Raw genomic sequence first — 14,379 nt, forward strand, 5'->3', positions numbered from 1 at the left:
ACCCCTGGTCTAAACGGCAAAGTTTGCCCTAGTTGCTATTGTGTATTTTGTTTTGGAATTACAGTCTAACAAACTACTACTTCCCTGAGTCACTTGGAGAAGGTAAAAGGAAATGGGAAGGAAGTTGAGTGTTAATTCGGTCCTGAGGTTAAATAATTGTAGCCAACATTAAGTGAGGACATAGAATATGTAGCAAGCACTCAGGTAACTAGGCACTTTGTATATATATTTGCCCATTTAATACTTATAAGAATCTTATAAGTACTATTCCCCACCCCCACGCCCCCCCATTTTATGGAAACTGAGTGAGTTGCCACAGAGCATACTGATAAGTAACCGATATAGAGGTTTACGGGACTTAACCCAGCAATAGGACATCAGAACCAATGTCTGCAACCTTAGTAAAAGGATCAAAGGCAGATAAATAATTGTTGGGGCGGGGCAGGGGGTGGGGTGCGGGTGAGGCAGCAGGTGGTCCAAAGCAGCTTTGTTGGTGTGGACAGGAGATCTCTAGGAGAGGAGAGGACACCGGGTAACAGAAACTACTGGGGCCTCTGGAGACTCACAAAAACCCCGTTATTCCCACCTTCGCTCCAACAACACACTTTTCCACCCCGACTCCTTTAATAAATTCTGGTTCAGGGTGTTCTTCCTATGGGTGTCTGGATACATTTTATTATGTGGAAAGGTGAAGGAAAGTGGATAGGAAAGATTCGTAGGATGGGGACGGTCTGGGAAATCTGCCTGTTATGTATTATATACACACACAAGTTATGTACATATTTATGCGTATGTATTTATAAATTTATAATACACACCCACGCATTAAAACCCCTCTGTATTCATTAGCAGGCTTAAAACTTAAAATAATGTTCCCAGTCTTCTGCAATGGGCACTTCAGAGCATTTAAAAAGACTATGGGTAAAAACAAAAATAGAATGATCAGACAAGTAGCCAAAGCTGGAGTCCTCGGCCCCACCGCCTTATTGTTTCACCCACAAATATTCCTCCATCGCGAGGATCCCAGGGTCAGTCATCTGATCGGCTAATGACAGTTTCAGAGAAGCGGTCCTGGGGGGGTGGGGATGGGGCTATTATCTTCAGAACACGTCCTGTCAACTTAGTAGTCGAGTCACTTAATTCGGTTGGTAGCGGCCGCTATTTCTTTAAATGGACAGCGGATTTCGAAACGCGGAGGAAGGGGGTCAGGAAAAGGAACTCAACTGCCTTTGATAACTGCCCCGCAGCCTTCCCTCCCCAGCACGCGGGCTCGGAGGGGACGCGCCTGCGGCAGGCGCATCCCCGGGCGCGCGCCGCCCACCGAGGGGAATCCCCCACCCGCCGGCCTCCCGCGTCCGCGGCGCGGCCACCCCGCTTTGTCTCCGGCGTCGCGCTCGGGCGCCCGCTCTCCCACGTCTCCTTGAGTGCGGGCTGTAACCCGATCTCCCATTTCCTGGTGGATTCTCTTAAAGAGGCCGCGGTCGAGAAGCAGAACAAAGGCTATTGTTTTATTTCCTCCTCTGGATTCCGCGTCCTTACCGGAATGGCCCTCCGTACAGAATGATTTTCATTGCATCTGCGCTTAGGGGGGAAAAAAACCCACCCCAGTGCATCTCAATGTATCGGAGAAACGGCGCTAGGGAAGGCGGGAGGCGTTTAATAAAACCAGCTCTGGGGTTTCTGGGGCCCCCGGTGTAACGTTTTCCAGCCGCGTCTTCCCTGAGCGAGGCGGCGGTTCGGCGCCGCCGAGGAAGCCCGCTCCCGACCGGGCCCGGCTGCGCAGGGGAGCGCGCGCCGCGCGGGGGCCCGCCGGGGGGGCCTCGCGCGCCCCGCTCCCCGGTGTCCTCCTCCCGCGCCCGCCGCCCCTCCCCCCGGCCGGCTTTTATTTCCCCGACGCCGGGCTGTAACCCGAGCGTTTATTTCCTGGTGGCTCCTTTAAGAGGCAGAGCTCAGTGCTGGGAATTCACGTCAGTTTCTGCACTGAAACTCTCAAGATCAATGAGCAGAGAGCGTTCTCAATTCTGCCTTTCAGTTTCTCTCTTCCAGGAAGGAAAACATTCGAGAGAGCGAGGGGGAGCGGCGGGAGGCGGGGGGCGGGGGCGCCGGCCGCGGGAGGAGGAGAGAGCGGGAGGCCGGCCGGCTGCTCCCCGGGTCGCCGCGCCGCGCCGCGACCTGCAGACCCCGCCGCCGCGCTCGGCCCGCTCCCGCGCCCCCGCCGCCCCGCGCCGCCGGCCGGCCGCCCGCCCCGCGCGCGCGCTCGCGGACCCCCGGGGCGGCTGCCGCGAGAGATGCTGGAAGAAACTTCTTAAATGACCGCGTCCGGCTGGCCGTGGAGCGTTTCTGGGTTGGGGAGAGGAAAGGAAAGTGGAAAAAAACTGAGAACTTGCTGATCCCTCTCGCTGTGAGACATGTCTGAGACTCCTGCTCAGTGTAGCATTAAGGTAAAGACCTTCTCCCCCTCCCTCTCCGTGCACGGCAACCCCGGGCTGCACCGGCCCAGGCAGTGGTGCCGGGCTCCTCGGAGGGAGCTGTTGCAGTCGCCCTGTTCGCAGTAAATTATCTGGGGCGCCAGGGGAGGAGATGCAGCTCGCGGCGGCGGCTGTACCCTTTAGTGTAACCTTGCTACTCGCCGCGCCGAGCCCCCGGTCGGCTCCTCGTCCCCCCACCCCACCCTCTTTCTTTCTGAAAATTAAATGCCAGCCCCAATTGGTCGGGAGGAACCCGAGTGGTCTCCAGAACTGCAAAACACCCCCGTAATTAGTGCGCTTAAAAAAAAAACCCTGCTCCCTACGCCCACTCCCAACATGTGACTGAAATGTAACTTTTGTTCCCGAGGGGTGGTCTCCTTAGGAAAAAATAAAAAGTTTTTCAGTCCCTATTGGGGATGGATTTTTTTTTTTTTAAAGGTCTCCGTGGGTCTGTCTGATCAGACAGGATTTCCCCCCCACCCCCAACCCTCCACCTCTGATTGTAATTGCAAGCGCTGTCGGAGAGACAGCCCTGGTGTCAGCTTTTTTCTGGGCATTGCACAATGAATTTCTTTCTTTCTTTCTTCCTTTCTTTCCTTATTTTTTTTAAACCAAGGTGAATAAAGTTGCTGAATGGTTATTTTACACCGATACGTATGAAAGTTGACAATCACAAAGTAGAAAACTCCTGTGATGCAGGGAGAGAGAATTTTCTAGGTGACCAGGCAGAGTGACCTTCCTTGTTTGACAGTGCGGAGAGGATATCTTAGAAATCTCTCCGTTTTCTGGCCGTGTTTTGCAGTACTGGAAATGCAGGATGGTGGATGTTTGCAAACACAGCACTTGGCTTCCAAGTAGTTGTATGTGTGCATGTATATATGTCCGTCTATAAAGGCGAGTGTGCTTCTAAAAAGTTGTTGTGAAGTTTGCCAGGCTGAGGAGGCAGGAGGTTGTGTCCATCTCCCCCAGTTATCTTTCCCATCGCCGCATTTATTAGGCACTTTATTCATTTCACGGTTCCCTCCGTGCCCAGGTAGAAAAGCCTTCTGCTTCTGTGAGAAGCTGAAATAGCTGAAGTTTGTTTTTGGCTTGGCCCATTTAATGTGTGTGCATTGAGTGGACCCTGCAGAAACAATGAACAAATAACCTTTTTCTCCTCATTGGTGGGAATTTAGAGAAACTTTTCCTGTTTTAACACTACTTTTCCATTAGAATCTGTTTAGAGGAAGCAGTACTTTATTATATTTGCTTACTAGGTTTTCGTAATTACACTTAGATTTTAGCGTTTTTATCAGGAAGGATTTTCATGGGTTTGGGGTAGAGCTAATGAGAACTGAAAAGGTAGGCTGGGTTTCTTTGTTTTTGCCTCACAAAAATGCCAAGTGGAACTTTTCGGTCTTGCGTGTTTGTGCATATCTAGGGGTGGCAGTAGGCTGTGGTGGAAGGGGTGTCCCAGTAAGAATGTAGGGTAATTTGATACTTCAAAACCAGTTTCTTTGGCTGCATAAATCAGATTCTACAATGAGCATGATATGGATAATCTAATTTGACACTTTATAACACAAACAGAGGTAACTAAATAATAGGGTATTAAATCAGTAAATTGTATTTAGCTCTATAGCAATAAATCTGACATCAGGAAAAGGTGGACCAATTTGGGGCAGTAATATGAGGATGAAAACAACCAAAAGCAATCCTTTCTGTGACTTTGGCTGATACTTCTGAAGAGCCTGCAGTTCACCACTGCTCTGCTGGGCTGTCTGTGTGCTGCGGGCGGAACTACCAAGTGGCTTGTCTCATGGTCCTCTGTTGGGAAAAGAGTACAGCCGCCCCTTTCCTTACACACGTAGAGAACTATCACGAACCCCGACAAAACACTGTCTTAAGTGAGACAAAAACTGCAGCTATAGTTTGCATATCATTTTTTTCTTTTTGCTTACTCTCAGTTCTTTTCATGGCTGTGTATTTCTATGTAATTAAAATAGGTTTAATGTTCTTCCCTGGTAATGAAAGTATCACTTTTATATTGAATTGTTCTTCGTGCAGCCAGTATATGAATATTTACTTGGACTGGGGATGTGTTTAGGTGCACATACATGAAGTGTATTTTCCCACGGAGATTGTTTAATTCACAGTGTGCCAATAATAAATGCTGGGCCAAGGACTGGGATTATTCTGGGTCATCTGAATATGTTCTGGTGATGTGTGCAGGGCTTCATTTAGTCCTTGGGATGTGGCACGGTGACAGCATAATAAAAAATGTTTGCTGGTAACCCACAAGTAAGTTCTGGGATTGCTTCTAGAGTCCAGTAAACAATACACTTTTCTGTGGAACAGAGAATGAATGTCAGAAGCTTTCAAGGATGAGCTGGTGAATCTGATGTACTGAAGACATGTGACATGAAAGGTTTTGAATGTGGCAAGATTTCCTTCACTCCTGTGCATTCCTGAAACCTTCCTCACTTGCTCTCATCCCTTATAAGCAGCTGGTCAGCAGGCAGTAAATTCCTCAGCAGCTGGTATGATGGAGCACAGAGGAGCCTGAGCAGAGGTGGCCACCGAGGGAGGTACTTTGTTTACTTCTGAGCATTGTCTGTTCTACTAGAAAAGAGTAGTGTGCTATTTAGGTGAAATTTCCAAGGTGCAAGTTTCTGAATCAGTCAATCAGTAACACCTTTTATGTGTCTCTTATGTGATGGTGGCTGACATTGCATACCTGATAAGGGCTTTTATATTTCTTTTGCGCTTTATAAGCATCTTCCCATTACGGAGGGAAGTGGTTTACAGTGGAAGACAAGGTGACTAGCCCAAGGTCACCCAAACAATCTCCAGGCCTCTCCATTTATCTGCCCTGGGCTGCCCCTCGTGTGTTGTGGCACCTTCATCATGAGAGTTTAAATGCTTCTATTCCTGACCATTTGGGGTTGTTTCAGTGTAAGGAAGGGCCAACTATGTAAATGCAAATGATTTTTTTTCAGAGGATTGAGTAGCTGACTGTGCTGGTCATGGGTGGAAGGAAGAGGCCAGCTTTTCCATCATCAGCCTTCACCTTCAGGTCACCTGTTCAGTTTTAAGTTCAGCTAAGTTGCAGCGGAAAGTGGTTATGGCCCAGCAGACACAGTCCTTCCTAAGGCTTGGCACCTTAGAGAGGGTTGTTGTGCCGTCAGTGGCGAGGGCCACCCAGATCACAAAAATTAGGTGCATAACTTCCCAGTCCCCTTTTCTCTGCCTTCTGTATTTGTCCCTGCCCTGAGTACTGGTCAGCTATCTTAGCAGAATGAAATCTCTTTTTGTTACGAACTAGGAGACTCAGGATTTGCCCTCCTGGACTCTGAGCTCCTTCGGTTTAGCAGCGATTATTTCTGTGTCCTAGTACCTAGCTTGGCACCTGGCACAGAAGTGATTCTCTGTATTGTTTGCTGATTTGAAGTGAGACACGGGACACAGTCAGGGCCCTTTCCCCTCTGTCTCTGACTGAACACCTTCATCCATTTGCTTGCATAAAGTATTTAATAAGAAAACCACACTGCTGTCTCGGAGGCCTATAGCACTCCCTGCGTGTCTGTCCAAGAATTACCATCAGTAGAATTTTGGTATAATAAAACTGCTCAATTATTTTGATAACATTTTCAAAAAGTGCTTTTGTGTCAAAACAGACGAAAAAAGGAATTGAGTACAAGATACAAGGGGCTTGAGGAATGACTTTAAAAAGGAGCAGATGAGCGGGCGTCTAAGGTGCCTTCGGATTCTTCGACAGCTGAATCAGAGCCTTTAGACTTTCCTCACTGAGGGACCTGAGCAGTCACCTGTTTCCATAGAGGGGTCCAGGCAGCTACCTGGTGTGATTTAGCTGCTTGGTGATGGAGCCATGTTCAGAGCAACCTGGGCCCCTGGTTCTCAGGCCATCGCTCCACATTTACTGGGTTCATCCCTATAAAAGGCCAAGGAAATTCGATACAATAGGCTGCACTCTCTCTGGCACTTCCTAGCTTGGTCCATTTTAATCACAGGCCAGCTGGTCTGAAGGCACAGAGGTATGTGCTAAGGAAGATGTGTGGGGGGAGCCCTGGGCCCAGAGGGTATATTGTTAGATGTGAGAAGAGGAAGTCGTAGGAGTAGGGGATGAAGGGAAGAAGGGCTGGATGGACATGTATTTATTTGCACCACTATTTGCAGCAATACTTTTTTTTACTAAGGTAAAAAACATTAAAGTTACTATCGTAACCATTTTAAATATACAGTAGCATTAAGTACATTGACATTGTTGCACAACAGCTCTCTCTGAGCTTTTTCATCTTGCAACACTGAAACTCTATACCCACTAATCGCTAATTTCCCCTCTTCCCTCCTCCCAGACCTTGGGAGCCATCTTTCTGTTTTCTATTTCTATGACATCGACTACTTTAGAAACTGCATGTGCGTGGAAGCGTACATTATTTTATGATGCTTAGCATTAACATGCTTGAGTTTCATCCATGTTGTACCATGCAACAGGATCTCCTTTTTTGAGGGCTGCATAATGTTCTACTTTATGTATATGCCACATTTTATTCATCTGTTCATCTGCTGTTGGACGTCTGGTTTACCTCCAACACATGGTGTTGTGATAGTGCTGTGGTAAACATGCGTGTGCAAAAATCTCTCCAAGATCCTGCTTTGAGTCCTTGGGATGGATACCCAAAGGGGGGGTGGGGGTGGGATGAAGCAATACTTTTGTATAGTGTGGGAGGGTCTGGTACTTCTGCTTTGGGCTGAGGGCAGGGGACCTGTTACCAGGGCCTTTTCTGAGGAAACCTTGAGTGAGCCATAGGCTCTTTTCTCCAGGTGCAGCCCAATTTATACCTGAATTTATGTTTAGTAAGCTCCCTGTTTCCAACAGCATCAGCTAAAAACATGGCAGCTGACCTAGAAGGGTAGCTTATGTCCTTAGCAGAAGTAAGTCAAAGGAAAAAATATTCCAAATGTGGGTACCAGAGGAAGGTAGAAGTAAAACCAATTTTCTAAGTCTGAGTTGAGCAGCATTTACTCACACCGAGGAAGATGAAGGTGCAAAGAGGCAAAGGATTTTTGGAGTCACTTGAAGAGCAGTGTCATTTTATTACCGGTTTTTGGAAGTTGCCCTTTGGTGCGGGTCTCCCAGCTGAGTGACTTAGGGTTCAACAAAGCCCCCTCGGTTGAGGGGTATACAGATGACATCTCTCCCTCTGTGAATGCCCCTTTAGAAAGTACTGGAATTTGTTTTCAGGCAGAGCCCCTTGCTGTTGTATTTGTTGTTAGATGTGTGTATTTGCGGGATAGAATGAGTGTAAGTTTACTCAGCATTCCCACACCAAAAGGAGACCAGCTTAAAGATTGTTCTCTGCCAAACCTACTCTTGAGGGAAAGAGACTAGACCTAGTGAGTGAGAAGTTAGAATTAGAGCCTATTAAAAACCAATGTCTTTTTATTTATTTCTGAGCAAACAGGAACCAAACCTATAAAGTGTCCCTTATGGGGGCATTTCAGGAATGGGCCTCAGTGAATAGGCAAAAATGACTTGTGTTCCTCTTCAGCTGTTGGTTCGAAATGAGTGCTACCGGGAGCTTGAAATGGTTCCTTCAGTGTCAAAGCATTATCACAAAGATATTATTTGCTATGTTTATTTGCTTGATAACCCTTTCTTCCTAGATAGGGAAAATATACAGGTAAGCCTGGTCTTTGTGTACATTTTCTGGACTTTTCAGACTGCTGGGGTGGGGTGGGGTTGACTAAGAAGAGACCAACCTAGATTTGTTAAGTGTGAACTCCCAGATGAGCAAAACTGCTGCCGGTTGCCTCCCCTCTCCGGTCCCCTCTAAGGTGGGTGGTTCCTAGGCATTCCCCTGTAAGCTGGCCTGGCCAGATACCACACTGAGCCACCCACCTTGGAATGAATGGCCAGACCTTCCCTTTGTATGCCAGTTCCTGGTGTTCTCTAGTATTTTGTCTTTCGATGGGTTTCCCTGTGGGCCCTTCAATGAGTTTCCCAGAAAGCTTCCCTTCCCCTCCGGAGCTGTGTCTGCATCCTGCCGAGCCTCGGGACTAGACCCCTATGCCAGCATCAGTGCTTGGACAGTTTCTTCTCCTTCTATGGCTGTCCTTTAAAACAATCCACAGACACAATGCTCTTTTAAAAGCCATCCCTTGTGTGCATCTTTAAATCTGTGTGATCGTAGGAATCTATTTGAAGATTTTTCACATATTCCCTGATTGTCCCCTGTCGCCAAAGGTATCTTTTTTCTCTTCCTCTCCCTGACACCCTAACCATACTGGCCTTGTTCTAATTTACTTGAATGAAGAGAGAATTTTGCCCATCTGACTTCATAAATGTCTGCAGTGAAACGGCTTTGATGAAACCCACCCTCAGAGCAGATACAGGGGAAGAAAGCAGAGAGATGGGGTGTGGAGGTGATATGAGGGGATAAGAAATCATAACCCAGATTTCTCCTGAAACAGATGAAGAAACCAAGTGCTATAGCATTTAAGTACCATGGCTAAGGTCTCATTGCTCATTGTAGACCAGCCAGAGTGAGCATGGGGGTTTCCATCCTGGGGCCATGCCCCTCTACCCTGAGGCAGAGGGAAATGATAAAAAGCAGACAAGAATTCAGGAAGCATGACTTCATCCTGAGAACTCCTACGTAGAGTTAAACCCTTTCATATGGCATCACTCAATGACCAGTGATATTCATGATCATAATTATGACTTCCCAGGTAAACACAAACTTTAAATTATGAGATTTAGGAAGTGAGGAAATAATGTAATGCATTTTGGAAAGCTATCCCACAAAACTGTTTGGCATAAAAATACTGTTACATGTTAAAAGGCTGCACTTCAGTTATCTGGACGAATGACTTATGGAAAACACTGTCCTCCCCAGTGAAGAAGGGAGAGGACCCTGCTGTAAATCTGCAGGCTCACCAGACATCAGGTGCTCCGCAGGGTACCTTTTATGTGGGATTCAGATACACGGAAAACGATTTCATTTCCTGTATGACCTGAAAAGGACGCATCCCCTGTGGGTTGAGTGCGCTCAGTGACTTAAGTGTTGCCACCGTGTAGTTCCAGTCACCGCCAGTACAGGGTCTGATTTGCATTATATTCTGTCCCATGATGTTCTTTGGTTCTTGCCTGTAAAGTCGATTTCCCTTTAGGGGATTATGAGTTCTGAGAAGAGGGGACCAGTCATCACCGTACTGTGCAGCCCTTCAAGGGGAAGAGCACAGACCTGGGAGTAGACAGACCTGAGTGTGAATCCTTGAACTTGAGTTTATTGATGGTAACCTTGCCCTGCTAACTGATCTAAGGTGGTGATACAAACACCTGTCTCTGTTGGGATATGAAAATTACACAATGCAGTGCCTTACACTGTTTAAAAAAATATGTTCTTTTGCCCCTTTATATATCCTCGAAAGCATATGGATCTAGAAGGGACTAGAGATTTTTTTAGTCCTCTGTGTCCATTATGGCGATGAGAACACGGAGGCCAGACATGTTAATGGTCTTGCACAGGCTCACATGGCTGGTCATGGCACCTCCAGGACTCAAATTCAGGCCTCCCAAGTTGGCTGACCCCCAGCAAAAAGTCCCTATCCCATGGAGCTTCCACAGGACTGGGGTCACTCAATCAGTGTTCAGCAAAGCTCTTATTTGAACTTTAATTGAATATGAGCCCCAACAACCAGACAGAAGAGCCAACTGCAATTGCATGATACTAACAAATGCCTTTTTGCGTCTTATGGTCACGTTTTGCTGGAATAGCTATTGTGGTTCTGAATAAGTTTCCAGAGATGAAAGAAAAGCAAAAAACCTAAGTCTGGAAGTACTGTACAGTGACTCTAACTGGCATGATTACTCAGCACTCAACTGTTTGAACCTATTCAGGGATCGCTGGTTCATACAGTTGCATATTACTTGCGGCTAGGGTGAGACTTGAAAGCAGCATCATTCTTTAGTCGGCTTTTGTTTAACAGGCAGTTCCATGTCTGTCTGACCACAGAACAGACACTGTTTGCTGTGGGCTGGTGAATTTCCAGTTTCAAGAGACTGGAGTAGATGGCTCTCAGAGGAAGTTTATACAGAAGAGTTGGAAAAAACCAAATTTGTTACTTTGGGGCATGAAGGACCCTTGTTAAATGAGAAGATAAAATACGGATAGGAAAATGACCCTCTTTGACGAATAGTGGAGAGGATGTAGTTGTCTCTTCCACCGAGCCCATGAAGCAGGTGTGGGTGCTTTGAGACTGTTGAAGAAGGAGCAAAGGTTTGGAGAGACACGTGTGTCTGCACGCCTAGAAAATGTATGCGGAAGGTTGTGATTTTCTGCTCCGCTGCATGTTCCCGCTTCTGTGGGTTATGACAGGCCGTGTAACTTTATCTTTCTGAAGACTTATCTGTATAATGAGGTCAGTAATCCCTGCCTCACTCACATCCCCTATTTGTGAAGAAGCAGTAACCAAAGATGAGATGCTGACCCTAAAGTATTTCCTGGAAGAAATGAGCTACTGATAGACATGGACTTGGTAATTAAAAAAATGAAGCCCCAAAGAACAGCCTGTTTGTGTCTGAAGTTACTGGCTCCCCTAACACTTCCCCTTGTTCCCTAGTGAAAGTGTGCGTCTGGGTGTGGCAGCTGAGGCCCTGCTGAGAGATGAGAAGCAGGGAGGGCTCAGCTCTGCCACCTCGCCATGGGCATGGCCAGAACCCTGCTGGGTCTCTAACGGAGAAGCCAGGTCTCTCCAGGTCAGGAGATGACTAGAATCGGTAGTGTTGGAAGCCTGGTAATGGATACTCTCATCAGTAGACCTGCACTGGGGTGGGCAAGAGGAAATGGAACAGAGACTTTATAAAAAGGGGCGTGGGAGTTTGCTGAGCTCTTTTCTGGAGCTGCTTGGAGGAGTTCAGACAAGGAAAGGAAGCTTTTCTCCACATTTAGTTCCTTCATTAGTCATTGTTGCTCCTAGACCATTTGTCTGTCCCAGGCCATCCCTGACCATCAAATCAGATGCCTGCCAGAGGAGACCACACTGGGGTTGTCTCCTGACCCAGCCATATGGTCCAGCTGCGTATTTTCATGTATAGATTTGTGATCACCAGCCAGGTGCCCAAGGGGACAGAAGTGTGTTCTTTTCTCCTTCGGGCCTCATTGTGGGCTTGTGCCCAGATGCCTGCCACAGAGTTGGCAGGCCTGGTTTTGGGAAATGGAAAATCTGATGGATTGGACTCTGGAGCCTTTTGTGGCTGCTGTGTCCTCCTTTTGACTTGAGATCTGGGAGATTAAAAAAATCTGTGTCATGAGTTCACTGGACCGGTGCTTGGCACAGGCGAGACCCGTGACTCTTCTGACATGGGTCTTGACAGCAGCAACCATTGAGGAGTGGGGACAGCAGGTCGGGAATCTCTCTTACTTTTGATGTGCCTGTATTCGCAGTGAGACGAACTGGGTGGTAGAGTGTTGTTATTTTGGGGATGAGATCTGTGTATCACAGATCCCTAGTGTGGGAGTCTCCTCTTCCCCCCAGTTTGGAGCCCGAAATGACCTGATTTGGCTGGCTACATCTCAAAGCCCCCGGAAAGCCACCAGCTCCTTCTTTGACTCTGCACCCTTCAGGCCTTCCTTTCGTCTGCTGACTGGAGTACTTTAGGGTGAGGTGGAAGGAGAGACGACCTAGCAGTTGGAAAGGTGAGAGACCTTATCCTTAGGGAACCAGAGAACAAAGGTTTACTTTCTGCATGTTGGATTCTGCCCTTTTGCATCTCTGAGGCTCTGTGCTTTTGGCAGGGCCATGAGTTAGGTGGTGAGGGTGCATTGCTCTGCAGGCAGTCAGCTGTAGGTCAGACCCAGCTTTTGGACACAAGGGAATCCAGAGGGAATGTTGGCGAGCACAGGAAGGCTGGCGTGATGACCTCTAATCTTTTCAGCATGCCGTGAGGGTATCTTTGACATTCACCCACATGGGCAGGAGACAGGCAGAGGGACTAGGTGTTCTGTTACACCTCAAGTAGGCCACCCATTAGTACACTCCTATTACATGCTCCCACCCTGCCTGGCACCTTTGCCCTTTCTAAGCTACCTCTCCTAGAAAATGAACAAAGCCACCCAGACACCAATGGCAGGATATTTATTTATAGTCTTCTGGGTGCGAGGCAGTGTGCTCTGCTTGGAGATATGGGGGAGAAGGCCTCAGCAGGAAAAGAACCTTAAAAATGCAGGAAGGGAAAGAGGTAGAGAGCCATGCAGACCCCACTGAGAGGCCTTGTTATTCCAGCAGAGAGGCCAGAGGTAGGCCTAGGGACGCAAGTCATGGTGAACGTGAGCTGGCTCTCCTGAGAACTTGTCTGTCTTGAACATGTGGTAAAATGGCCAAATGGAGCTTCCATAAGGTAAGGGGAACGCCTCTGTGTGCTTTTGTGGTTCACCACCATGTCGAGCAGTCCAGTTTAAGGGAAAGATGGTTCTGTGTATGTTTCCATTTCAGCGGTGGTATTTATAGGTTTCCCATAGAGGAGATGTGGGTGGATGAGAATTGGGACCCTGGTTCATTGTATCTAGGTTATAGGTAAAAGTGAGTTCACAACACATCCTGTTTCTTATTTGGGTACATTTTGGGATGGCCTGCAGAGTCTAGGGCAAATCCAGTTACTCTACCTTGAGGCTCATGTGTATAGACTGCCAGGCGAAATGCCAAATGGATTACTGAAAAGAATCCACTTCACAGATCTGGTCCCCAAACTGGTGTCTGTGATTCTCTTGGGGTCTTGTATTCTCAGGGTTGTCTTCTCTTAATCCTCTGGGGACTCTGTGTTGATAGGCTGATGCTCCTTTGGGGGTGTTCTGGCTGCATACCTCCCCAGGCAGAGTGAGGCAAGGGTTAGTCCAGTCAGCTGCATATTGGGGAGTTGACCATGCTTAGCCCTTCAGGGGGTTCTGGGATACCATTTGCCAGAAAGGCAGTTTCTCAGCTGGTCCTAGGTTCCTAGGGCACAAAGGTTAGGCTTTGGGGGAAAATGCACAGTTTTCAGATTCACTCTTGTTTGCATTGGTATGCATTAATGGCTTCAAAATTGAAGTGTATTGAAAGATTGCTCCATGCTTCAAAGCCTAGAAGGGAGCTTCTCTGGGTCAGGGAAAGATTCTTAGGTAAAGTTACTGAAGTTGAAGAATCAACACTGGAATTTAGAATTAGCATGTTCTAGGGAGAACAGTGAGAGTGTAGCTGACACCATGCCTTTCTGTGCTATTTTTAGTTCTACTCAGGACAATATGGTATTGGTTGTGTTTGCTTGGGCATCTTTCTGCTTCTGTTCCAAGGGTTTGTTCTTGTAACTCTGTTGTTTGCATATATGCACATGTGTTGCATGCTGATGGGATCGTAAGTCACAGAAATTATGGTAGAATCTGCTTTCTAGCTTACAGAGTGAAAGATTGCACAAAATTCAGCCTTGTGGCCAAGAAACCTTACAGATAGATGTAAAATATGTCTCCTTAGAGGGCTGGTGTTCTGATGGGCTGTAAACGGATGAATAGTAATGTGAGGGGCTGTTAACAAGCTGTTTCTAAGAGCATCTCCCTGGTCTGGTCTGAAAAGGTAATATGTACATATTGCAGCTGCAGAATACTTTGCCTGTGGTATTTATATGTTGGTAGATTGTGTGTGTGTGTGTGTGTGTGTGTGTGTGTGTGTGTGTGTGTGTCTTCAGTGGTGAAAGAATTGAAAAGCTAATTTTAAATGTTGTTTGCTCGCTTCTTTGTTAGTGTCCACATTCCATGTGGCTGTTCTGGTTTGTTTTTAAGTTGGCTTAAATGAAGAAGTGTGAAACAACACACAGGGTGTGAATCAACCAAACTTCAAAAAGCTTCAGTATGTTTATAATAATAGTCTAAGTATATAA

The 14,379-nt window shown here is 47.2% G+C and overlaps 1 protein-coding gene across 4 annotated transcripts in view; it reads left to right on the forward strand.

Annotated features, from left to right (window-relative positions):
• Nucleotides 1-2,263: 2,263 nt before the first annotated feature.
• The window catches only part of ETV6 (ETS variant transcription factor 6), a 225,111-nt gene continuing 212,995 nt past the window's right edge, over nt 2,264-14,379 (forward strand). For 2 of the 4 annotated variants that reach the window (XM_036909716.2, XM_036909725.2), the window contains exon 1: nt 2,271-2,441. In XM_036909716.2, coding sequence (XP_036765611.1) covers nt 2,409-2,441 — 33 coding nt within the window. In that variant the 5' untranslated portion in view covers nt 2,271-2,408. Of the gene's footprint in view, nt 2,442-14,379 lie in introns of all 4 variants that reach the window. The other 2 variants (XM_036909743.2, XM_036909761.2) reach the window with 2 other exon arrangements.

Source organism: Manis pentadactyla, chromosome 14, assembly GCF_030020395.1.
Source record: "Manis pentadactyla isolate mManPen7 chromosome 14, mManPen7.hap1, whole genome shotgun sequence".
NCBI lineage: Eukaryota > Metazoa > Chordata > Mammalia > Pholidota > Manidae > Manis > Manis pentadactyla.